The sequence below is a fragment of the Equus caballus genome, chromosome 14 (genome assembly GCF_041296265.1).
Source record: "Equus caballus isolate H_3958 breed thoroughbred chromosome 14, TB-T2T, whole genome shotgun sequence".
In the NCBI taxonomy this organism is placed as follows: domain Eukaryota; kingdom Metazoa; phylum Chordata; class Mammalia; order Perissodactyla; family Equidae; genus Equus; species Equus caballus.
This window is the reverse complement of record NC_091697.1, coordinates 50,156,952-50,182,937: the sequence shown is the minus strand read 5'-3', so window position 1 is coordinate 50,182,937 and position 25,986 is coordinate 50,156,952. Positions and strand designations below refer to the sequence as shown.

At 47.2% G+C, this 25,986-nt stretch overlaps 1 protein-coding gene and 1 long non-coding RNA gene across 13 annotated transcripts in view; one reads left to right on the top strand and one right to left on the bottom strand.

The window, feature by feature from the left end:
* The window catches only part of FGF1 (fibroblast growth factor 1), a 95,663-nt gene extending 73,276 nt beyond the window's left edge, over positions 1 to 22,387 (bottom strand). For 3 of the 12 annotated variants that reach the window (XM_070232582.1, XM_070232589.1, XM_023616896.2), the window contains exons 1-2: positions 21,933 to 22,383; positions 11,012 to 11,167 (exon numbers count right to left, since the gene is read on the bottom strand). Coding sequence is in view for 3 of the 12 variants with exons in the window: in XM_070232588.1 (XP_070088689.1) it covers positions 21,933 to 22,053 (121 nt within the window). In the remaining 9 variants the exon portion in view is untranslated. Of the gene's footprint in view, positions 1 to 6,242; positions 6,403 to 11,011; positions 11,168 to 21,932 lie in introns of those variants that run through there. The other 9 variants (XM_070232583.1, XM_014730308.3, XM_070232593.1 and 6 more) reach the window with 4 other exon arrangements.
* LOC111767776 (uncharacterized) lies at positions 10,262 to 18,796 on the top strand. The gene is made up of 3 exons (XR_002799611.2): positions 10,262 to 10,374; positions 12,836 to 13,033; positions 15,998 to 18,796. It is a non-coding gene; the product is annotated as an uncharacterized lncRNA (long non-coding RNA).
* Positions 22,388 to 25,986: the final 3,599 nt, after the last annotated feature.

The following is a 25,986-nucleotide window of genomic DNA, read 5'->3' as shown; positions in this document are numbered from 1 at the left end:
TCCTAACTCATGTCCCTGCCTTCTCTCCTGCCCCTCTTAGAGTCCATTCTCCACACAGGACCAAATGAGGGTCTTAAAATGCCAATCATCAATGTCACCTTCTAATTCCAGTCCCTCAATGGCTTTCCACTGCACTCAGAATACAGCCCAAACTCTGCATGCCTCAAGGCTCTCCATTATCTGGTCTTTGCCCACTTCTCCAGCCTCATCTGGACCACACCCCGCCTTTGTCCACTCTGCTTGAGGTATCCTGGCCTTCTGTTGGATTCTAGAACACACAAGCTCTTGCCCACCCCAGGGCCTTATCATATGCTCTTCCCTCCATGAACAATAGTCTTCACCGCTACTCTTTGCATGTGTGGTGTCCCTCATTCTTCTAGTCTTTGCTTCTGTGTCACCTCCTTAGAGGCTTTCCCTTTCTACCTAGTTTATAGCAGCTTCTCTTGCTCCAGTGCCTTGTTTGTTTCCTTTATAGACTAGATCTCATCACAATTTCTACTCATTTGATTTCTTTATTTGTTGGCTTACTTGGGGAGTGTGTGTGTGCGTGTGTGTGTGCCTGAGCGCATGCGTGCACGCTGTCTCCCACTCTCCCCTGCCCCATTAGAATGTAGGTTCCTCAAAGGCAGGGGCCATGTCTCTCCCTTGGTTGTTATATCCTCGGGGCAGGCCCCTCATGGAGAAGCTGCTCAATAACTATGAAAGGAAGGGAGGGAGGGAGGAAGGAAGTCTTTGAAAAGGGGGATACTCTTCCAGGCAGCCCAGTTTCCCATGAATGTGGGCAGTGTGTCCTGCTCAGCCCTAGCATTACTGTGCAAGTTTAAAAATAAACCCCCTGGGTGGAGTGAGAAGCCTTTAAGGAGGATGGGGGAGAGATAATGAGAAAAATGAGCAGCCAACGCAGGCCCAGCAGGATGTGGGACTCGCCAGGAAGAGAGAGGGACCTTGACTCCAGGAGAATACTGACTTTGGGGCTGCAACAGTCTGACAAATGCAGGCCTCCTAATTAGTCACCAGAAGTCTTTCTCTTGATCTGCGGTATATGAACAGGATCCAAAGTAGCCGATTCAGGATATGCTTCCATCCCACAGCAAGACATGTTCGGAGTTTTTTTTAAAGAGATATTCTTTACAATGCCTAAAATAGGGGCCTCCACACCCCACATCTGACTGCCAGGCCATCAGAAGAGGAGGGAAAGGCCAGGAGGTACACAGAGGCGATGAGGCCTGCTTTGGCCCACCCTCCCCCGACCTTCCCCAGGGCCCATTCTAGCGTGAGATCCGAACCTCCCACCACAGTAGGGCCCCAGCCAGACATCCCAAGGTGTAGCCGCCCTCCAAAGGCTTGGCTCATTTCGGGGGCAGTGCAAGGCGGGGAGGGTCAGGTCAATGGGTCACTAGAAACAACTAGGACATCGCCTTGGAAACGCTCTTCCTCCACTTGCACTGCCTGAATTTGGATCCACCCTGAACCAGCTGTGTATTAACCCATCAGGCCTCAGTGGGAGGTGGGGAGGCATCTGGGGAGGGTCATAGTGGGTCAGGAAGGGGTCCATCTCTGGGATGGGAGACCATCAATCTTCAGGTCTTGATGAGAGGTCTGACAACCCAGGGGAGCAGCAGGCTGAAAATCCATATTCTGGGCCTGGCCCCCATGGTGCAAGGATGGGCCAAGCTCAGTGCAGGGGCTGCCAGCAACCCCTCCTCCATACTGTGACCTGGACCCCTTCCCATAATCCAGCTCTCTGTGCTGCTCCAGAAGCCAAGTGATGTGCTCATGGTCACCTGGTGCAAGGGAATATTTGCAAACTTCTAAAATATTGATCCCCCCGAGTTTTTCCATATGCACAGCCACATGATGGTCTGGAGGGCCACCAAGGAAGGGGAAGGACATTAGCAAGCATCGAGACACACGGCTGGGGCTTTACACATCACCTTAATTAACCTCCACAGCCACCCCCTAGAGAGGAGCTCTTGTGGAGAAGGAAACCAGAGCGTGAAGAGGACCAGTTCCTTACCCAAGGTCGCTCACGGAGGGCGGGGGAGCAGCAGGCAGCCCAAGTGCAAAATGGCCTTGCTATTTACAGCCTTCAGCAGGCCGTCCCTTTCGTCCCTGCAGTCAATTTTCAAATGATTTAAACTCAAAGCCCAGGGCCAGGGGACGTGAGGCAGAATTTTCAAGAAGTCCATGCACTGAGGAAGTGCACGCCCCTGGATGGGTGGGAATCTCAAAGCCTTTTTGTGATGGAGCAAAAAGAGGCTGCTGAAGTCGACCCTTCTCTGTTTGTTGGAAACGCCTGCTGCTTAAAACTACTGCACAAGGAGCCCGTGTCTGCTCCACGCTTAAACTCTTTCAGGGAGCTCTTGCTTTCTTGGCTAGTGCTAGCTTCCTGACATGAGGATTTTAAGTGCTGAAAAAGCACAGGGTGATGAGTGTCCCTGGGAACAAAAAAGACTGACAGGAGAACAGCAGGGCAGCGGGTGACCTTCACGTCCCAGGACCACGTTTTTTAGTTCAAATACATTCTTTAGCAGGCTTCCCAAAAACCTTGGACTGCAAAGCTTGTCAGTCGCAATAATAATTTATATTTTATTGAGCAAATACTATGTGCTATGTGTTGGGTACGCAAATGTTTTTAATGCCCTACCTGTGTTGTCTCACTAAAGTCTCAAACAAGCCCAATGAGAGAACAATAACTAATGCCGATAAAATATGGTTTGCATACACTGTAGACCTCGCCTGTATTTACTCACACACTCCTGCGAAGAACGCTAAGGGATAGGGGCCATTAGTATCTCTATTTCACAGAAATGGAGCAGTTACATAACTTGCTCAGGTCCGTGTGGCTACTGAGTGCCAGAGCCAGAATTCAAACCCAAATAGTCCTACCCTGGAGTCTGTGCTGTCGACAATTAGACTACCCTACATCGGGACCTCAGACTGTCACTCTGGAATAATGAGAGGGTCATGCAAGAGATAGGTCAGAGGGGGAACTGTCAGAATTCTGGTCTCCCCTGTCAGCTTTCTTTCCAAGGAACTTAAGACTCTGCTTCCCGAGCCCTCAGCGAAGACATCCCAGGACCGGCCTGGGAGAACGGCAACAAGTTTTGCGGGGCCAACTGAGTGGAGATTTATTCCTTGGGAAGAGACTGTTCTGAAGTCGACCTGCATCTCTGCCACTAGAAACATCCCCATTATCACCTCAAACACGGAAAGCCCATGGAGGTGTAAGGAGGAAGATTTTCCTCCTACAACTTCAACACCATCCTGTCACTAAAGACCAAGAGGCTGGGCTGACCCAGCCTGTGACTCTGAACAAGGGAAAGGCTCTCTGGGTGCAGGCTTGCTGTGTAGACCCCAGGGAGTGCCTGGAGCGTTCCTTCCCAGCATCTCCCAGTTATCGTTTCTAAAGTTGGACAGATTCTGAGGAAGGACGAGAAGAGCCTCATTTTCTAGAAGCTCCTCGTGTCCCCAGGGGCATTGGTGCAGCACTTTGCACACATTGATTAATCAGTGCAAACGGCTTCCGCTATTCCCATCCGACTGGTGGCGAAGGCGAGAGGAGCTGCTCCGTCTGCCTCCGTGGGTGCGAGGCCGGAACATGCTGGATCGATATCTCCTCCTGGGGGCCTGACGCCACCTGTTTGCCTCTGAAGCCCGTCAGCCAGAAGTTAGTCATCTCTAAGCATGAATAATACAACGAAACTGGATTCTTCTGGGCTCCCAAAGTGAGTTTTTCTGAAGAGATGAAACTAAGCTACCTGAGCCAGAGGACCTGACGCGCAGCACAGGGTACTGTGAGGGGCCTGCCCCCTGGGTCCGGGGCAGATGCCCTTGAGGCAAAAGTGTCAGCTTTGCTTTCAGATGCAGTGCACCCCTTCGCAGAGCTGTGAGGAGCAACGGAGGGTGGGAGGTCCCATTGCTGTCCTTGGTCTTGGCTTTCCCACTGCCAAGATTGAATGATTCACACTGTCATTCATTGGAGCGATATTTATTGAGCACCTACTATGTGGCTAGGCTGTGTCCTAGGAACACAGCAGGGAATGAGACAGATGAGGTCCTGCCCTCATGAGGCTCACTTTAAGTAAGGAGGATGAGCAATAGCAAGTTTTCAAAAAATTGACAAGATAAGTACAGACTGGGATGATTGGCATGGAAGAAACAGATAAGATAGGGAGCAACAGGACAGATAGCCTCTTTGAGGAGTTGACAAGAGAGATGAGGCCTGAAAGATGGAAAGAAATCATCCAAGTGAAGAAATAGAGGGAAAGCATTCCAGGCAGATGGAACAGCAATCACAAAGTCAGGGAGGCAGGAAAAGGCATGGAACAGCAGAGGAACAGAAAAGACATCAGTGAGACTAGATTAGGTGGGGAGATGCGGGAGGAGTTAGAGTTGGGTGTCTTGCTCCCCAAAGAGGCCTCCTGGCTGCTTTCTCATCTTCCTGAGAATCACCTCTCTTTTCCAAAGTGTGCACCACTGGCCCCAAGAACGCATCCTTGCTTAGCCACATCCAGTCCCTCTGCTCAAAGGGAAAGGAAGGGAAATAGCTGTGTAGCAAGCAGGGCACATGGCAAAGGCATGGCGTTCAAGTTTACATCGGGACCCATTCATGGATTATGCCGACCACGGTGGGCATTGATGAGAAGTGTCCCAGGGATGGGATGCTGTGTGTGTCTGGTGGCAGAGGCACCATGGAGGGCTGCAAACACCAAGATGGAAATCCCCCAGCCACAGGTCCGTCTTGCTGCTTCTTTCGTGTAACCATGAACAAGGCAAAATCTGGCTGCAAGCCCTTTGCACGCCTCCTTTCAGCTCTCTGTCCCCTTTCAGACCTGTCTCTGCCCACCTTACCCCCTGGTACCCTCAGGGAGTCCTCCTGGGCTTCCTGCCTTCACCTCTTTCCCCTTCACAACTTGAATCTCTGCCATCCTCCACAGCCCCACTGAGTAATTAGTCTCCTGAATGCGCACCCGCTCCTCCAGCTTCAGGCAAAGTACCCGAGGCAAAGGAGAGGTTATAGTTCCACAGCCTCTCTGCGTCCTTCAAATGATGCCAAACAAGGGGCTGCCTGGTCAACGCCAGTCTCAGCCTGGCCTGGCTGCCAAGCTGGCTAACTAACCTCGCTCACAGGAGACAACTGTCCCTATCTGACCCTTCCCAATGGCGCCATGACAAACACCTTGAACATGCTCTCTTGAGGGGGCACCGTGGCTAGAACACTGGGAAGTGACCTGGAACTTTACTCCCTGAAGGTGACGCAGCCAACCGCAGGTTTGGGAGCTCAAGAAGCCTGATGTCTTGCTGCTGAACCACACCGTCAGCATCTCTATCCTAACACGCCATTTGTTGAAATGAGAGTTTGCCTTATATAGGTTCACATCCTTCTCTGGCTTTCTATGGCTCTCAGCTTACGGACCTAAATTCTCAACAGCTGCTGTGGTCCAGTGCCACCCTGCCCCTTGGGCTCCCACTTGCCCTCCCTTCTTCCCTGCGTTCCAGCCACACTGCCTTCCCTCCACTCCTTAGCGATGCCACGCTTCCTCACACCATGTGACCGTCACCCATGCTCTTCCCTCCACCTGGAACACTCAGTCCTCACCCATTTGATGCTTGCCAGTCTTCCAGATCTCCACCCAAGCATCACTTCATCACTGAAGCTTTTCCAGACTCCCTGACGGGATCAGGTCCTCTGCATACACTTTCGCGGGACACTCAGGAGAGTTACTGTGTGCTTGATGTCGGTATCCCCATCTAGCCTCTAACTTTCATGAAGGTAGCGACTGTCACTTCCAGGATCCACTGCAGCCGCAGTGTTTTGCATGCTCCCTGGCACACAGGAGCTGCCCCACAAATAGGCCAAGGGAGCCTGAACCAGTCATTAATGGCCTTCCAGCATGCCCCCTCCCGCTCCTCACTCTCCTCTTTCTCCTCCTGCCTCCTTTTACTTTACTTTCCCTTCCCCCTTCCCTCTTCATCCTTTCTATTCATTCCTTCTTCCCTCCCAAGCCTTGGGCCTACCTGTGACTGCCGAGAACCCTGTTTATGCCAACAGTGAAGCACTCAGAGTTAAAGAAAAGGAAAAGTGCCACAACTTGGCATAATGGGTTGGCCTGAAACTAGATCACCCCAAAGTCAGGGCCCGGAGGAGGAGGCCTAGGAATCTGTTCCCACTATAGCAGTTTGCCAAGGCTGCCATAACAAGGAAAGCAGACCAGGTAGCTCAAACAACCGAAACGTACTGTCTCAGAGTTCTGGAGGCCAGAAGTCCAAAATCGAGGGATCAGCAGGGTTGATTCCTTATGAGGGCTTTGAAGGAAGGGTCTGTTCCAGACCTCTCTCCTTGGCTTGTCATGACTGCCTTCTCCCTGTGTCTCTTCATGTCTTCTTCCCTCTCTATGTGTCACTGTGTCCCAATTTCCCCTTTTTATAAGGACACCAGTCATACTGGATTAGGGCCCACCCTAATGACCTCATTTAAACTTGATTATCTCTGTAAAGACACTTTCTCCAAATAAGGTCGCATTCTGAGATTCTGGGGGTTAGGATTTCAACATATGAATTTGAGGGGGGATGCAATTCAACCCATAAAGCCTGCCTTCCACCCACCCATTGCCCCAACCCTTTTTGACTTTATTGAATGATGTAAAAATAGGGAAACACCAGGCCACATCATCTTCTGAAGAAATTATATGGGAGTCTGGGAACGGGGGTGGATAAGATAGGAATGTGAACCAGAGAAAGACATCCAAGCATGAGAAAGGAGGGTTGAACTGACAAAGAGCTAAAACCACTCTCATAGACTGGCCTGGAGGTTACGTGTCTGTGCTCTGGGAAACTTCTAGTCCTAAATTCATATTCCAGATTAGCCACTTACTAACAGTGGGGCCTTTTATCTCACTTGTAAAATGTGGATCATACTAGTACCTAACTTAAGGGATGGTTGTGAAGACCAAATGAGATAACAGCATGGAGGGCTTGACACTGCGCCCAGCACATCGTAACTCAACAGGCAGGAGGTGCGCTGTCATTGTTGTTATTACAAGTGGGGGTCTAGTCCAAGGAAAATGGCAATTCGGGAAGAAGGTGGTAACAAAGAAGTTAACTGCTGCTGATTCAGGCCACGTGACTCTGTGTTCTTGTTAACAGTAATGAAGAGAAGGGAACCAGAGCAATGATCAGGCCTGGGCTGCTTCAGCTGTGGCCTGTGGACCAAAGGCATCGGAATCACCTTAGCCCCACCCAGGAAACACAGAATCCTGGGTCCCTTAGGAAGCCAGCTAAATCAGGACTTCTGTGGGTAGCACCCAGGAGCCTGACTTTCTCACAAGTTCCGCTGTGATTCTTATGCACATTAAAGTTTGAAAACCCCTGGACCAGACCACAGGTCCTGGAAAGACAGAGATGAGTCTTGTCCATCAGTAACCCCCACATCTACACAGCCCTGGTGCAAGGTGGGCACGCCGCTCACACCTGTTCCCATCACCAGCAGCATTCCTTGGGTAAAGTCAGAAAGATGATTTTGAGCAATTATGCATAGATCAGATCTCTTTAAGTCGTGTTTTAAATGTTCTATCAAGAAGGATCGCATTCGCAAATCAAGTCTTTTACATTACTATAAACTTTACTGCCCCCAGACACTAAGTTCTGGGTTGTCCGTTCCTCCTTTCTCCACAACTGGAATCACCCAGACTTGACCTCAGGCTTAGCTCAAGATGACCTCTGACCTTAGACTTGAGGGGTGTAAGGTGCCCTGGCCCAGCATCCTCACTGTGCTTCTGTCTCTGTTGTTACACACCATTTCCTCTCTTCTGGGGCACCCTCCTCTGCCTGGTTCAGGAGAAGCCCACCTTGGCCCCGTGCCTGTATTCATGTCTTGTTCCTGAAGACCCAGTACCAAAGGCCACTGGTCCTCAAGGTAGAGATTCTACCATGGGTCAAGCTGGAGTCCTGTCATCTCTTGGCAGAGCTTCCAAATCCTGGCCTACTTTCTGGGTCTTCAAATACCACCTGTTGCTGAATTCCTGTCACCAAACTCCACCTGCCTCTCAGGACAACTCCAGTGATCCTTCAAAACACAGACAGCACACTGGTTAGGAGCACAGCCTGGGTGTGAAGCTTGGCTCTGCCACTTGCTATCTGTGTGACCTTGGGCAAATGGCCCAGCCCACTGAGCCTCAATCTCTGCAGCTGTGACAGCCCCTACTTCACAGCACTGTTATGAGATTTCAGTGAGGTCATGCACATAAAGCCAAGCACCATGCCTGGCACACAGTCAGGCCTCAAGAAACACTGGTAACTGGCACAGAAGCTCTTCTATTTCTGAGTGCTCAGAGAGACAAGCAAAACTCAACACCAAAGCGACAGCCCCTCCACGCTGTCCAGAAGGCGGCCCTAGCGGTCGCTCGTAGAGTATCACTTTGGACTTTGGAACAAATGGACTTATGGGCAGCCTTTTCAGAGCTCACCTTTCAATAATAATAATAATAGCAGCAAATACTCACATCATACTCACTATAAACCAGGCGCTGTGCTAAGAGCATTACTCATTTGATTCTTTCAACAACAAGGTTGGTACTTTATTACCCTATCTTACAGATGAGAAACTGAGGCACAAGGTTACCATACTAATAAGTGGCAGGGTCTGAATTTGAACATCAGATTCTGCCTGGTTGCAGGATCTATGCACTTAGCCACTAGGTTATGCTGCCTCCCTTAAATAGTGAATTTTAAGAGTCAAAATAACTACTGTTCCCTCCCTTGCCCTTCTCTCCCTGCAGGCCGCTGGCCCAGATGCTCGTCCTGCACCTATACCTTGGACTCCTTCACCTCCCGGCTGAGTTGGACATCCTATCAGCCCAGGCCCATTCTGTGACCTGCCCACCCAGGTAGGTCCCCACCTTTCTGTGTGGTTGAGTTGGGCTAGATCCAGTTAAATCTTGAGATGGGACACCTTGTCAGTACTTGAACATTTGTTGATTACCAAATCTTTTCTTAAGGAAAAATATTCATTCACCTACAATTTATGAGTCATCTGTAGGTGTGAGATTTACCTAAACAGGGTATGTCTGTGGCACAAATGACTACAGATTATTTTTCCAGTAGCCTAGATCAAGGAGTATCACATTAGTCAAGCAACACCCGTTTGATGAGGTAGAAGGGGTGTGCCTTCTATTCCACACGATCTCCTGACTCCTGGAAGCCAGCACAGCGGGGCTAGAAGCTCCATGCTCCTTCATAGTTTATTCAGGGTCCACAGAATGCCTGTCAGCAAAGTGAGCGTGCACACAATCTGACTTGGGATCAGACATCCCTTCACTAGGTGTAGACGGAACTTAGGGATGTCCATCCACCATCACCGCTGAAAATATTATCAGTATGGTTGGTGCTACTGGCCTGTAAAGTCAAACCACATAATCAAGTGATATTGCTTCCTTCAATCCTTTTGGGAACCAGGCAAGCCATGTATGTATATGTGCACACCAGATTTGGAAGAGAGTTTACAAGAAACTCAGTGTTTTCTCCCTTAATTTTTTGTGCATTAACTTTGCTTTTGATTTGCACATCCGCTTACGCAGACTACAAAAGGCAGGGTCACGGAAGAAAGTCTGCCAGCTGCCCGCAGCAGCAGATTTGTGATCTTCCCTTCAGATATACAATCTCAAAAGGGGAATTTCCTCGGAAGCCCTCAATGACCAACACAAAGAAAACAAAGGAAAAGAGAATTTGTGGCTGTGAATCAGTCTCCGCCAATATCCACACTCCTTCACACAGACAGCCCCAGGAAACGGCTGGTCAGCCCTTCACCAGACACTGCTTTGTAAAGCCAGGCCCATTTCTTTTCAACCCTTTGCCACCTTTGGGCTGGCTCATCCTTTCACAGAGCCTGGCTTCCCCTCTGCCAGGATGCTTGCATCCTCCCACTGGTGTCTGCGGAGCTAAATCATAAACAATTGCGTCCCTGTGTGAATGAAAGGGAAAGTGCCAGTCACCGAAGCAGAAAGAAAGGCAAAAAAGTGGGGGTGGATTTAAACAGCTAGAGAAAGCACAGAGGGTTTGCATTCTGCGGAGGCACAGAGGGAGTTCTTGGACCTGAGAGGCAAGATAAGGTGGGTTCCTCTTGGGTGTCTGAAAAATAGGCACTTGATTAAATACCTGAAATTCCCGCCCCAGCACCTGGAGGTCTGACTGTTTCAAGCACTCCTGTCTAGAAGCCTTGCATACTATGGGCATGTAATAGTGATGTGGGTGTGGCTAGCATAAATGCCAGAGAATGTGCCCAGTGGCTAGCCATTCCCGCTACTTCTCTGCTGGTGCCTATCTGGAGGGGCACTGAGATGAGGAGGTGATTTTCAAAGAAGATCAGAAAGCAAGGTAAGAAATAATCCAGGTGATCAGTGGGGCCCTCAGAATACTCTTAGATAATCCTATATTTCAGCCCAACTTCTATGTCAAAAGGTTGATAAATCTAAGGTTCCCACCTAGTGGGCAGGCTATCCAAGGCAGCTGAATCTCCAGGCTACCCAGGAGGGTGACGTGACACATCAGACTCATCAGGCCGCAGCTTTGGGCTTCTGCCGAACCACAAGGACCGCATCCAGCACTTTAGTAAATGAGAACATTCTGCCCCCTCCAGTCCTCATGGCCTGGCAGTGGGAGAATGAAGATAATGGGGCAGCAGGGTGCATGATTATTTTTACAGTCTCTAAACTCTACATGCTATTTTTACGTGCCTGTGCCATCAGCCAGCCCTGCTCCCAGAGCAGTCTACAGCTTGCTTTGAACCCAGCAGAGGTAAGCATCAGGGTGTTCACTTGCAGGAAAGCTGCCTCCAGTGGTATCTGCTCAAATGTCTTACTGCCTTAACTTTTCCCAATTTTCTTTCCTCTCCAAGCAGCCATATACTTACACTGAGACAAACACACACACATACACACACACACACCCCCCCTCAGCTCTGAATGTAACCTGCTCTCTCTCTGTTCCCCAGAACAGATATTCTGATTCTTACCTGAAATGCTTGCAGGCTGAGGGCTGTGCCTCTCTGTCCAAGGGGAAAGGGAATCCACTTGGTGTCGTCTGCTCTGTGTTTGTCACTGTCACTGTGCTGCGGCTGCTTCCCGAGCAGCCCCAAGCCAGCTCTCTGAACCTCTCGGTTACTGCAGCTCTGTGTGGGGAGAGGGGACGGGCCGTGGCATGCACATCAGGTTGCTGGTCCGCCTCCAGACGCCATGCCACAGCCCCGGCTACCAGTCCCGCAGGCTATGTTGGAAGCAGGGAGGCAGGCTAGGGCTGAGAATGTCAGCCTCTAGGTCTCTCTGTGGCCTTGTTTATCAGCAGAGGGGACCTGCCTTTAGACAATCACCCACACTGACCCCACCCACCAGGATGTACAGAGAGCTCTAAATGCCCCTGACTTTGGACAGCCAGCAGCAGGCCTAGAGCTATTGGCCAGTGGGGAAGGGAGGCAGAGACAGCAGACAGCGGCAGCAACTATCCTGGGTGTTATTTTAGGGTGGTTTGTCTTGGGGCAAATGGCTAAGCCGAATGGACTACTGGCCCGTCTGAGCAGAATCCTGTTTACTTTGAGGCCTCAGTCACCAGGGCAACGGCAGGTCGTGGCTCAGAGACGCTCCTCTGGAATCAGAAAGCTGCTGGATGAAAGGGAGTCCTTTTCTGTTCTGTCATTTGGCATCCCTGCATAGGGTGTAGGTGTCTATGTGTGGCAGAGTGTGTGCGTGTCTGTCTGTCTGTGCCATTCCCAGAGCCAAGCCTTGCCCAGGGCATTTTGCAAAGCTACTCAAGGCCATGGCTATCCAGGTTAAGGCCAGGAGGGGCTGCAAAGAGAATATTTCTGTCATTCCTCACCAGTGGGCAAGACTGTTCCTGCTGAACCAGGAGAATGAACCCTCAGGTGAGCCCAGCTTCAGAGGTGGGGATTTCTTCAGCGGACCATGGGCATCATCTTTATGCCACTGTCGAGGATGTAGCAAGGAAGGAAGGAAGCTGCATGTACAAATAACTCTTTGGCTATAAGGTGGGGAATGAAGATAGACTGAAAGGATACAATCAGGAGATGTCTTTGAAGAAGCCAGATGGAAACACGATTGCTAGTTTCCTATCATTGATGAAGAGTCCCTCCTCATTATGCAGGCATTTGAACCTGGGAGGTGTGAGCATGCGTGTGTGTCTGTGTGTGCAAGCCTGCCCACCTGATGATTCAGGTAGAGATGTACAGATCGACCTCTGGGAACTAGAAATACACTTGGTGGTCTCTCTCTCCTCTGGGAAGGTGGAGGTGGAAACCTGTTCCCCAGATTGGTCATAGAGCACCCAGGGAGTCACTTAGGTGCCTCTGAAAGGAGGAGCCTCTGAGAAGCGGGTGCCCTGTCACAGGGACCTAGAGCCTCAAGCATCACATCGCTCTGATCATTGACGAGCAGCGCTCCCCTAAAAGGGACTTGAAAAATACAGAAACAGTGGATTTCCCAAACTTTATTAACCAGAACCTCCATGACCTGCCACTTCCACATATCCAAAGGTACTGACCAATTGCCTTTAAAAATAATAATCTTCCTGAGTATCTGAATGATTCCAGAGGGCCTTCTGAATCATAGAAAGATAAAAATATTTTAGACAATCATCTTCTAAATATTGGAGAATTGTTACGCTATCTACAGTATGCATGTTAACTCTTCTTAACCACATGGAATGAGAGATTTTCAAGTTGGGAAACACCCTAAAAATCCTGAGGATAGAGATGCAGCTGAGTGTCTCACCCAGGCTGCACCCCTAAAGTGTTCACTGTGACTAAAACCAGGTCTCCCTACCTCAGGTTAACACCCTTGAACCTGCCCACACTGTGTGGTTGACCATTCCTGGCAACTCAGCTCTGCGGGGCTCCCAGGGCCCTCTCTCGAGACGAGATTAATGACAGTCTCCTACAGCACCTTCCCTGCAAGCCGACAAGATCATCACGACACTCAAACGTGTCAAAGTGGGTGAAAGCACCTTGAAAACTGGCAATGCGAGTGTAAGTCAGTATTTTAGTTTCACTTCTCCCCATTACACCCAGTCGTGAAATGCTGTTAAAAACAAAACAAACCCACACAGCTTTTAGGCAAATTACAACCCCTAGCTACTGATATAAACTAATTACTCTACTACACATTGAGTGTTTGGAAATGTTACTGCCCAAATACTGGGAAATCATTAATCCTCGGTTCCCTAAAGTATTTACGGTAATGTAATTCCCCTTAGTGCTGAAACTTTTTAAAATTGCACTTTAACATCCATATTTATTTCAATTTCCATGTCAAGTGTCTAGATTTATCTTTTAAATAATATACATTCAGGTTTTTTTGAGCCACAAGACTCGATAATGTTAATGTTTGGGGCCCCACTGTTATTTAGCGTGGGAAGGCCCTGGAGGTCACCGAGTCTAAAAGTCTGGCCTCAGAATAGCCCTCCAGCTCGGGGCCAGGAAATAGTCCATGAAAATAATAGCTGTTGAAGCTGCTTATTAAGCATCCACAATACACTAGATCCCATACAGTGTATGTAACAGAGACCCTATCTTCCCTCCAAGCACTTAGACCACATTTAAAGCCATTTCTGCAGTGATTAAAATCCTATATGCAAGGCTACTAGCACTGCAGAGGGGTGGGTCCGAAAAAGGAAGAAAATGACAGATTTGGAGGACCAAGAAAATTCCTAGTAGATGCCTGGTAGATTCATTCACAGAGGTGTGGCCTTGGCCAGAGGCATCCTCATCTAAAATGTTGTGGCTGGTGCCGGAGGTGAGATTTTCCTTCCCCGACCTAAGAGATTGACTCACCACCGAGCACTTCAGCGGTTACTATTACAGGAAGTGGCTCTAAACCTCGTGTAAGAGCTTCGGAAGGCCGATAAAGGTAGAATGCGTTGTTTCTGTGGTTTTACTTATTCTGTTCTCGGTACTCTGAAAATCAGACATAAAACTATCACTATTTAACTGCACCAACTTGAAAGAATCAGTGCATGATAGAATCCGCAGGATTCAAAATGCTCCCAATAAATAAATTTTCTTCCTCTCCAGGCATAACATATAAAGCCTGGGCTTCTTGTCCTTGAATCTTGAGGCTGACATTCAATGTTTGCTTTAAAATTTCCCCTTCGTTCATCCTGTTTACATAAATGATAGGTGAAACACACACCAGACACACTGCATTTTCTTTCTAATCTCATTTGACCTTGTTCGGACACAACAAATCCTAATCAGCTGACAGGAAAAATCAGATGCTGCATGCCACTCGCTCCCCCCAGCAAAGTGTTTCCTTCTGTTTATGCCCAATCATGCAATTAAACGAAGAGCACGCTGGCCTCATGGTGAACCAGCTGCCAAGATGATGGAGGGGAGCCAGCTGACAAACAGGACACAGGGAAATGAGGCAGACATTCACAGGAAATTGTATTAGTTGCCCAAGGAGACTCGACAGCCACAAACATCACCAGAGCTGCAGGACAGAAAGGGGGTCCAGTGGTTCTCAAGTGGGAAGGTGCCTCGCCCTGATCCCACTGTAATGCAAGAACAGGAGCTCACCTCAATATGTCAGCCTGGCTCTCTAGCAGCTTCCAGGGAGGATGCTTGGAAAGGGTTATGCCCATGAGAGGTGGGCTTCCTCTCTCTGATATCGATCACCCATTGCCTATTCTATTTTATATTTTCCTCGATCTCGATTTTTATTTTAAAATATTTTATCTCTATATAAAAGTAATGCTTCATGCACATGATAAAATGCACAACAAACAAACACATAGAGACAGAGATTGGATTGGTGATTACCACAGGGGAAGGGGGAGGCAGGAGGGTGAAAAGGGTGATTAGGCACATGTGTGTGGTGATGGATTGTAATTAGTCTTTGGGTGGTGAAAAGGTTGTAATCTACACAGAAATCAAAATATAATAATGTACATCCGAAATTTATAGAATGTTATAAACTGAGGTTACCACAATAAAAAATTTTTAATAAATAAACAATAAAATAAAATATTTTATCTTTAAATAAAAGTAATGCTTCATGCATATGATAAAAATGCACAATTTAGGGCAAACACCGTGGTCGAGTGGTTAAAGTCCCATGCACTCCACTTTGACAGCCCAGGGTTCACATGTTTGGATCCCAGGGCCGACTTACTCCATCCATCAGCCATGCTGTGGTGGCATCCCACATAAAATGGAAGAGGATTGGAACAGATGTTAGCTCAGGGCCAGTCTTCCTCAGCAAAAAATAAGTAAACAAAAATTTTAAAATGCAGCAGCCAGCCCATAGCATAGTTGATAAGTTCACATGCTCCACTTCAGTGGCCTGGGGTTCTCAGGTTCAGATCCCAGGCATGGACCTAGCACTGCTTGTCAGGCCATGCTGTGGTGGCATCCCACATAAAACGGAGAAAGACTGGCACAGATGTTAGCTCAGCAACGGTCTTCCTCAAGCAAAAAAAGGAAGATTGGCAACAGTGTTAGCTCAGGGCCAATCTTCCTCACACAAAAAAAAATTAAAAATGCACAATATACAGAACAGTATAAAATGACCCTCACTAACCTCCTTCTCCCCAAAGACAACCACTTCTTTTTTAAATTGAGGTATAATTGACATAACACTATATTTGTTTCAGGTGTATAATGTAATGATTCAATATTTGTATATATTGCAAAACGATCACCACAATAAGTCCAGTTAACACCCATCACCATACCTAGTTACAATTTTTTTTTCTTGTAATAAGAAATTTCAAGATCCACTCTCCCATCTACTTTCAAACATGCGCTACGGTATTATTAACTATAGTCACCATGCTATACATTACACCCACGTGGTTTATTCATTTTATAACTGGAAATTTGTACCTTTTGACTCGCTTCACTCACTTCACTCACACCCCACCCCCCACCTCAGGCAATCACCAATCTGTCTCTATATCTATGAGCTCAGCATGTTGTTTGTTTGTTTTTTAGATTTCACATATAAGAGAGATCTTACGGCATCCATCTCCCTCTGTCCGAGCCATTCTACGCAGCACAAGGCTCTCAAGGTCCACTGGTGCCCCAGCAAATGGCAAGACTTCACTCCCTCTATGGCCAAAGAATATTCCATCATATATTTATACACCAGATTTTCCTTTTATGCATTCATTCTTTACTCTTTCATCCACTGATGAACACTTAGGCTGTCTCCATGTCTTGGCTGTTGTAAACAATGCTGCTATGAACATAGGGGTGCAAATATCTTTTCAAGTTAGTCAAAGATACTCACTCAACTTTTTTTTCTGGATCCTTTCAGGAAAAAAAAAAAGTCTTTATATACCTGAATGTGTGTATACTTAAGAGCAATTTCCTATGTGCAGTGTCCCGCATTGTCGGTTTGTTTTTCACTTAATAATAGGTCTTTGCACATTGTTCCAGTCCATCCAAGCACCAATATTCCCTGCCTGGATTAGTGCAATAGCCTCCGAGCTGACTTTCCTGCTTCTACCCTTACCCCTACAGTTCATTCCAGAGGGATCCTGCTAAAACATAAATCAGATCATGTCCCTATTTGTTCCAACTGTCCAGTGTTCATCCCTCTGCACTCCTCCAGACACACTTCTCCTCACGTGGGCCAAGCATGGTCCCACTTCAGGGCCTTTGCACTTGCTGTTCCCTCTGCCTGAAGTGTACGCATTTATTTTCTGCCCCTCAATTCTTTGCGTGGCTGGCTTTCTTATTCTGGTCTCATTGCAGACACCTCCTCCCTCACCACCTGTTCTCATCAGCCCCTCATCACTGTCCTTCACATCCTCTGCTTTCTTTTTATTCATAGCTCTTACTACTATCTGAAAATTATCATATTCAGTTTTTTGTGTTTTCTGTGTCCCCATACCACACACTGGAATGTAAACTCCACGGGGAGAGCAGGGGTTTTATCTGTCCTTTCACCATTGTATTCCCCATACCTAGACCAGTGGTTCTCAAACTTGAATGTGCATTAGAATCACCTGGAGGGTTTGTTAAAACACAGATTGCCGGGCCCCAACTCCAGAGCTTCTAATTCAGCAGGTCTGGGGATGGACGTGGGAATTTGCATGTCTGACAAGTTCCCAGGTGATGCTGATGCTGCTGGTCCGGGGACCACCTTGGAGAACCACCAGTCTAGACGACGCCTGCGCACAGTGGGTAGTGCAAATATATTTATTACATGAACGCATGAGTCTGCACCTAAGCATCTGCCACCTTCTTTGTATTGGCAGTTTTATTTCCACTTTATCATTTATTTATATTTATTGGCCTGTAAGCCTCCTCAAATTCTTTGTGACAGGAGGGCACCACATTTTTTTCAGCTAAAATGGTTTATTAGTTCCACTGATTTGTCAGCAGATAATTAAAAACCTAAAGTTTTCTAGGGCCAAGGGGAGCCAGTGAGAGTCACTTCTTGTTCTCTGCCTCAGCAAAATGTCAAAGCAAAGGGTGGTGCAACTCTCACTTGACATGTGGCAGAAAATGTTCCCAAGGAGGAACCACTCAGGCCTCCACTGTGATTGTTTATAACTTCCTGTTGGCTCGGATTTGGCCTCGCTGCATTGGAATGTACACAACTAAGCTACCTGGACGCCAGCTTACGCAATGTAGAGAGCCCAGTGGTTTTTCTGTGAGTCACAAAACCCCTTGAGAATCTGACAAGATCTAAACCCTGTTCCCCAGAAAAATAAACATACACACATACCCTCACACATTTTTTTTGCATTTAATTTCAGGAAGTTACGAGATATCCCAAGTCCATTCTAACCCCAAATTTAAAACCCCTCATTTAATAACTATCTATCTATTTGGCAAGAGGGACAAAAACAACCAGGATCCCCAGTTTGTTATTTAAATTCTTGAGGAATCAGAGATTTAAATGTAAGAAGACAAACTTTAGAGGAAAACACTAATTACCAAGATTTATAATCTTAGAAGGGAGAACGCTTTTTGAAACATGATTTGAAACCCAGAAACGAACATAGAATAGCGAGATTGAGTCCATAAAATTTAAAATCATCTCTATAGGAAAGAGCGGGGAAAATCGTCCTAGTTCAGACTCTGGGGAGACATCTAGGTACTCTGTCTTTCCATCTATAGTCTTTCCACTTGAATTGTCTGGGTGGCCTGTGGCCAGGCTCCGTGGGGACAAGACCTAAGCTAATCAGAGCGGACAGGGAGAGACCACATCCTTCAGTGAAGCCCTGTCGCTGGGTTCATTATTTCATTAGCCATGGTTTGGGTTTTTAAACAACTTTATTGAGATAAAATTCACATACCATACAGTTCACCCATTCAAAGTATACAATTAAGTGATGTTAGTATATTCACATGGTTGTGCAACCATCACCATTATCTAGTTTTAGAACATTTTTGTCATCCCCAAAAGAAACCCCATACACATTAGCAATCACTTCCCATTCCCCACTCCCACCAGGGCTAGGCAACCACTCCTCTACCTTCTGTCTCTATGGAATTGCCCATTCTGGTCATCTCATATAAATGGAATCATACACTCTGGGCTTCCTTCCCTTAAAAAACATAATGTCTTTGAGGTTCATCCATGTTGGAGCATGTATCAGAACTTCATTCCTTTTTATCGCTGAATACTATTTCATTGTATGGATATGCCACATGTCATTGATCCATTCATCAGTTAATGGACATCTGGCTTGTTTCCTCTGGCTACTGTGAATAATGCTGCTATGAATCTTTGTGTACAGTTCTTGTGTGAATATACGTTTTCATTTCTCTTGGGTCCAGCAGTGGTTTTTCTCTTAACGATTTACCCAAAGAATTTTACTTAGCCTATATAATTCTTTGGGTTTTAATTCTTTTCTATCATAACCTCATGGAGAAGCAAGCAGGCTTGGATTCTGAAGAACTCTGAGCTCTTCTAGCCCCAGTCCGGGCCTTTCTCTGCATCTATGTAATCTGGGACGTGATTCAATCTCTCTGTGCCTCGGTTGTGAGAACACCAGCTCTCTGACCTCTCACGGGATATTGTGAGGATTAATGACATAAATCAAACAGGATCTGCTCTTGAGAAGATGCTAACCCATATGATAAGATAGTGTACATCAGAGAAACAAGATCCCTGGGACCTTCATCGTCACCACGTGACTGCGTCAGCCAAGAGGCCAGTGGCTGGATGTTGAGGCACAGATATAAAAAATACACCCCATTTTCTCTAGATTTTGGTTTCCTTTGCTCTCCAAATCCTGAAAGCCACTCTCTGAGGAAGCCCTCTGCCTTGTCGCCCTGGAGCGGGAGAAATGTCAGGGCCATGCCTAACGACAGGCAGCCAGAGGAGCAAGCTTGAATTCTGAGGCCCACTCCCCAGCTAATGATTACCCGAAGACCACTCTACCCGCATTCAATCAAAGGCACCTTGCTCTCTACAGAGCCCAGAGGCACCTCCTTTTGTGAAATCCCTGTGCCCCTGACCTTCTTGTTGGCTCTGGGATTGGTGTGTGACCCCTCATCCCTGGGTACAATCTAATAAGGACCCCCCATAGAGGCTCTGGGAGCCCAGGTGGCAGAAGAGGGGTCTAAAATATCTGATTCCTTGTGCTCTGCGACCAATCACCCATGCTTCTTGCTCTTTAAAATCAGGCTGGAGGAAGCTCCCCTGATAAGCATGGAAATAATTAATTTAGTAGGGAAGGAGAAGGCAGGCATGCCTGGGTTCTCACTCTCATGTCAGCACTTACTAGTTGTATGATCTAGGACAAGTGTCTAAGTTTTCTAAGACTCAGTTTCTCCGTCTATGAAATGGGGATAAAAGCAGTATTTGCCTTGTAGGGTCGTTGTGAGGATGATCTGAGACAATGCATGTAGGGACTCCAGCATACATTCAGAGATCAATCAGTGTTTGCTATAGTTATTAAATTACTTTTTAAATCAGAATTAAGGACCTCAAGTCATCTAGCCATCATCTCGAAGCTATTTAGGCAGGCTAGTTTTCTATTGCTCAATTAATTGGAAGCACTTAATTGGGCACCTACTATGTGTTAGACACCACAGAGAGGGCTGGGGGAAAAAACCTGATTTTCCCCCTAGAAATATAAAATTCAAGTAGGGAGAGAAACTAAGATACGGGACGTTCTTAAAGAACATGTAAACAGTGAACTGTAATACTGAGAGTCCATGCTGATCAGGTTCAGCAAGGGAGTCAACAGAAAAGACTCGACAGGCCAGATAAGGCCTCAGAGGGGAGGCAGCACCGAAGCTGGCTCTTGAAAGGCAGGATGGGTTCACATCACAGAGCAGAGGGAGACACAACTGGGCGAAGGTGGAGGAGGAGGGGAGGGACCTGTGCGAGCACAGGCATGTTGAGGGCCCAGTGGGTCTGGGTATGGTGGGTGGCCTGGGGACGGAGCCAGAGAGGAGATTTCTGGGGTCTTTCCCACTATCAGTAGTCTCTAGGGATGACATTCCATGGGGTCTTTTAGTCACCTCTTCTACTAACAATTACCCTGCCTATGAGACTTGCTGTCACTAATAAATTTTTGTGGGCTTTAAGAGGGAAAAGGAGGAGGAGCTATGTTGGAGGCACTTTGACTCTTAATCTAGACCATTGCAAAAAGAGCAACACAGAGTGGCAACCTTGACCTTAGCCATCCTGCATCCAGCCCCTTCTCCTAGGACTAGCACCTTAATTGTCTTTGGGGACCCAGCCCTTCCTTGCTTTCAGTTCATATGGTTTTGCATGGGGATGGCTACACTCCTACAGAGGGATGGGCACAACACCCATATTGGTTCAGTGGGACCCTGAAACTCAAGCTACAACAGCTGAGAAAGGGAAGTGGCTGTTCTTGTAGGGTGGCTGTGCCAGGAAGATGTCAGCCTGGGGCTGCTGGCAGCCATCTTGCCACCAAGACAGGTGATGGGAATAGAATGATACGGGGATGCAAAGTCAACAAATAGAGACAGAGTCAGGATGCCATTGTCTGAGCACCTGGAACCCACCATACTAAAGCCCTGGCCTTTTTTTGCCTAAGTCTAGTCAAACTGAGTTTCAATCCATTGTCACTAAAAGAATCCTGACTTTATTCAAGTAGTTATCTTGTTCCCACCAGAATCTTGCTGGCTTCTTCTTAGCATAGATATTTGTAGTCCTAGCTAAGGGGCAATGTGTGTCAAGGAGCAATGGTACACATGTGCAAGCAATGGAGACATCTATACATCCTCCTAAATAGGCCCAGGTACATGTCGTGTGCGTGCTTGGGAGTGCAGAGACATCAGAAGGGAAACCAAGACTCTGCAAAATTTTTCTCTCTTCTTCGTCCTTTGCCTCAGTTTACAGAGCAATTCTCCCCCAAACCCTTTATTTTACTTCTCTTGTTGTCAACCAAAGAAAGGAGTTCTTGGACCTGTTAAGTATATTTTGTAGGGCTCTAAGAAGCCAGGAAGAGAGAGAGAAGAGGCTGTGGAGAGGGGAAACCTTGCATATCCCATTTTTGTTGTTTTCCTTTTGCCCAATAACGAAGAATCAGCTAGCATCCTTTAATTTATTCCCTATTTCATGCAGGGCATTTTAAAACTAAGCATTAACTCTACTGTAATGGGATTTGTCTGATGATTTCCTGGGAAACGTCCTCTTGGAGCTCAGCAAAGATAATTCACTTGGTAGGAGACACTTCCTGCTTCCCTGCTAAGAGCTAGACCTACCCAGTTCTTTCTGGGAGCAAACAGGCCTCCGAAAGAGAGAAGGGAGTACAGGAATGTTTTAAGCTAGCATCCATCACATAGACTCAAGCCTGCCACAGAGCCTGATCAGGGAGGAGAAGAGGAAGAACGGGGGTGGGGGAGAGCATTCATGCTGAGCGCAAGCACGAAGCCAAGCAGAAAGTCCATAGAAATCCGAAACCCCTGGAGAAACCGATGCACTCACCTCTCTGCTTCGGCTGTGGGGCACTGTCTTTCTGGGGCGACGGCAGCTGCATCAGCCTACAGCATCCACGCTGTCCTACCCAGACCGCTGCAGGCAGGCTGCTGCAGGAGGGAGTTCCCATTCTCCATCAGAAGGGCGTGTCCTTCCACAAAAGGAGGCAATGCCCTTATTCCCCTGGAGTCGAGGCTGTTGGATCTGCTTGTCCTCTCTCTCCTGCTCTCTCTCTGGTGTGAATGGAGCTCAAGGGAGCCCCAAGAGAAGGGCTGAGTGCAAACCACACACCACACCCGCCCTGATACAGGTTGTCCTTCCAGCCTTGGGGAGCCTGGGGGGAGGCAGTGGAGTGTGTCGTGAGGCCACCCTCTTGGGGCCCTCCCAGTGTGGCTGATGCTGGTACCCACAGAAAGCCCAAGGACAAGCACTTGCATATTTCTTTCTCCCCCTTTCATGTGATCTTATTTTTGGACTGGACACAAAAGCTATTTGCGGGCTGGAGAGCTGCCAGGTGAAAGGGCAGTTCTCTCATCCAAGCTGTCTCCATGCCTCTCTCTGAACTGGTCCCTGTCACCTTTCCCATGTAAGGCAGAGGGTGGGGGTCTTGCTCCAAGCCTTACTTTTAGTGTATCCCAGCAATTTATCCAAATTACCAATTCTTTTTCAATCAGTTCATCCCCACCCTTTGAGGTTTCACAGAAGATAAATGTAATGAGAAGAGTCATTGCTTTTATGTCTGAGGCTGGTGGTCATGTCATATCTCGACATACGTATGGCCGTCACCTACACACTACTTTAGACACAGAGACCATCTTACTAACACTAGGCTGGGACCCCCCAGTCCTGGAAGGCACCGTGAGCAATGTTGAGGAGCCAGGCTCTAACGTGGAATCACACTGATTCTGCCTTCCTCCCCTGGCTGCTTCTGCTTCTAACTCCTAGGTTTGTAAAATTTAAATAGCTTGATTTGTCACCTCTGATTCTTCCTCTTCAGATGTGAATGGCAAATTTTGAAACACTCACGCCTGACAAAATGACAATTCAGTATCATCATCTTCACCATCATCACTGGTATTTATTGAGCTCTTGCTAAGAGCCATTCACAAGCGGAGCGCTTTGCCTGCATTGTCTCATTATTCTCCCAACAGCCATGTGAGGAAGGTAATCTTGTTCCCATGTGACAGCCAGAGAGCAGAGGCTGGGAAAGGTGGGCTTACAGAGCAGAGAGAGCATCTGTTGACTCCAGAGCAGGAGCTTTCCGCTGTCTCCTGAAGCTATAAATTATTGAGATTTCACTGTTGTTTTCCTTTCATAAGAGGAAAAACAAAAACTCACAGTTGCTTCAGACCCATGACTTCACTCCTCAATTTCTTTCCCAAACTCAGTTCTCGAAGGGGAGAAAGAATGAGGTTTTTGTCTGTTGACAGTCCCAGGCCCTGATTCTAGGTACAGGATGGGGAGTCTCTGGCCTCCATTCTCCTTGGAGCCGGTTTCCTATGAATAATTCACTGTGCAAACACAAACACCAGAGAGGACGTCCTGGGCTGCCTGGCCCCAGACTCCACTGCATCCAGGGTGAATCGCCCTTTCTCTCTTGCTACCCTGAGGCAGAGCGGGAGATGGAGCCCCACAGCTTATCCAACACTGCCCTCTTCAGGCCGCTAGGCTGCATTACCCCCAGGGTGGTGGTCTCCCAGACTTTCCAAGGGACACACCAGGGATTATTTTTAGAGAATCAGTTTCCGGGTTCTCAGTCTCTGTAGGCACACTTTCCTAAAACTGGTTTACCTGAGAACGTGTCTGTGTTCACAACCATCCTTCCCTTACTGGAAAGCCTACCCCTCACTCGTCACAAATCTTACTAAATTGCCATTGCCCCAGCTGTAAAAATCTCCAGGTCCACCTCCCCAAACTGGAAGCTTCCTTTAGTAGCTTAATTCAGCCTCCCTTAATGATTAATTAAGGCATCTTTTCATTTAACAGCTCTGCGTCTTCCACCCTGTGAATCTGGGGGAGAGTGCTGCAAAAGCAAATCCAAGAGAGTCTTGAAAATAATGACAGATTGATCGGTACCTTTAAAGAATGATGTCCGAGTTTAATTTTTAAATTCCAATATTCACAATATGCTGGAAGCTATTGTCTGGAAGCCAAATGAGTTTAACGGTGAACATTTAGCATATTAATTGTTAAATGCGGGCATAGGTAACATTGTTTTTCAAAATAGTTTTTAGAAGGCACAGGAGTGAAAATGGGCGAAGACTGTTGCCCCCTGGGGCTGGCTATTGCTGACTGATAGGCTGTCGCTGCCCCTCCATCCATCCAACCACCAAACACCCACTGAGGACCTACTGTGTGTCGTGCATTGTTTCAGGCACTAAATAGAAAAACAGTGAGCAAAAACTGACATGTTGCATGCCAAATTCTTACTCGTGACTACCTCTAGGGAGTTGAGTGAGGGAAATAGATTAATTTAAGAATTACTCAAGTAAAAGTAAGAATTCAACTTTGATAAGTACTTCCAAGGAGGGGTATCTGGTGATTAGAGACTGTATAATGGGGATTGACAATATGTAATGAAGATTGACCTAATTTATGGGGGAAGTGTCAGGGAAGGTGGCCCTAAAGAAGTGAAATCTGAACCGAGAATAAGGCATCCAGGAATCTCTATGAAGGGACTGGGACATCCCAGGAAGAAAGGCTGTTCATATGGGAGCATTGGGAAGAAGTAGGATGAGCCTTCGTAGAGTCAGTTGTTTTTAGAAAGGGCCTTTGGCCTTACACAAATACAATCCGTTGTATAAATCAATGGTTCTCAACTGGAGCGATTTTTCCCCAGGGAACATTTGGCAATTTCTGGAGACATTTTTGGTCCCTGCTGTGCTGGTGGCAACCAGTGGGTAGAGGCCAGGAATCCTGCTACGCATTCTACAATGTACAGAACAGCCTCCACAACAACAACTATTTGGCCTTAAAAGACAGTAGTGCGAGGTTGAGAAATCCTCTTGTAGATGAGTGCAGGGCAGGCCCAACAAGTGTCTACAGTACATGTGCATTCATTCATTCATTCATTCAACATTTATTGAGTGCCCACTATGTTTAAGACCTATTCTAGGCATAATCTAGGCATACCAGGCACCCCCTAGCCTAGATCATCACCTCAAATGGCCTGCCTGGTCTATACAGAAGCCAAAATATGATGACGTACATCTGAAATTTACACAATGTTATAAACCAATGTGACCTCAATAAAATAATTTTAAAAGTAGAAATGTAAATAAATAAAAATATTGAAATTAAAAATGCCCTGTCTGTTTGTGTTCCTGATACCCAGCCTAAAATTTTCACCACTCGAATGGTGGCTGAACTGGTCTTATTGTCTGTAGAACGAAGACATTAAAATGTATGAATATTATTCGCAAGATGTCACTGAAACATTGTTTGTTATAGTGAAAACAACCTAAATGTCTGTCAACAGGGGAAGATTATGGAATTATGGAACAGCCATACGTTGGCATACTAAGCAGCCAATAAAAAAGAAAGAGGCAAATCTCTGAGATGACACAGAAAATACCAATGAAGATATTATTAACTGGGAAACATTTTTCAGAACAGCGGTAGGGTACACTTGATCTGATTTGTGCTTCTAGAATTGGTTTATGTGTGTGTTTGCATGTCCATGCAATTGCTGGGGAAATTCTCACCAAATTCTTAACAATGGCCACCTCTTGGGGGTGGGAAAAAAAACGCTCCAGCCCTCTACCTAATTCCTCCCTTTCCACTGACTAGATTCTCCCCCGTTCATCCTCTCCATTACTACCAATATTCAACTGGTCACCAACTTCTGGAGCACCTTTTAAACTTTTAGGACAATAGCCATTCCTTATTGTCAAATCCTGGGCCCTTCTAAACTTGCCTCTAGCCAGTCTTCCCGGCTCTTCTTGGGAGCTGCTCTCCCTGCCCCAGCCCGTGTTCCCGCCTCACCCCACCTCCCTGGAGCTTGAGCCACCGTGAACTCACCAGGACTCATCACACATACGCTTAAGACAGGCTCACCTCTGTG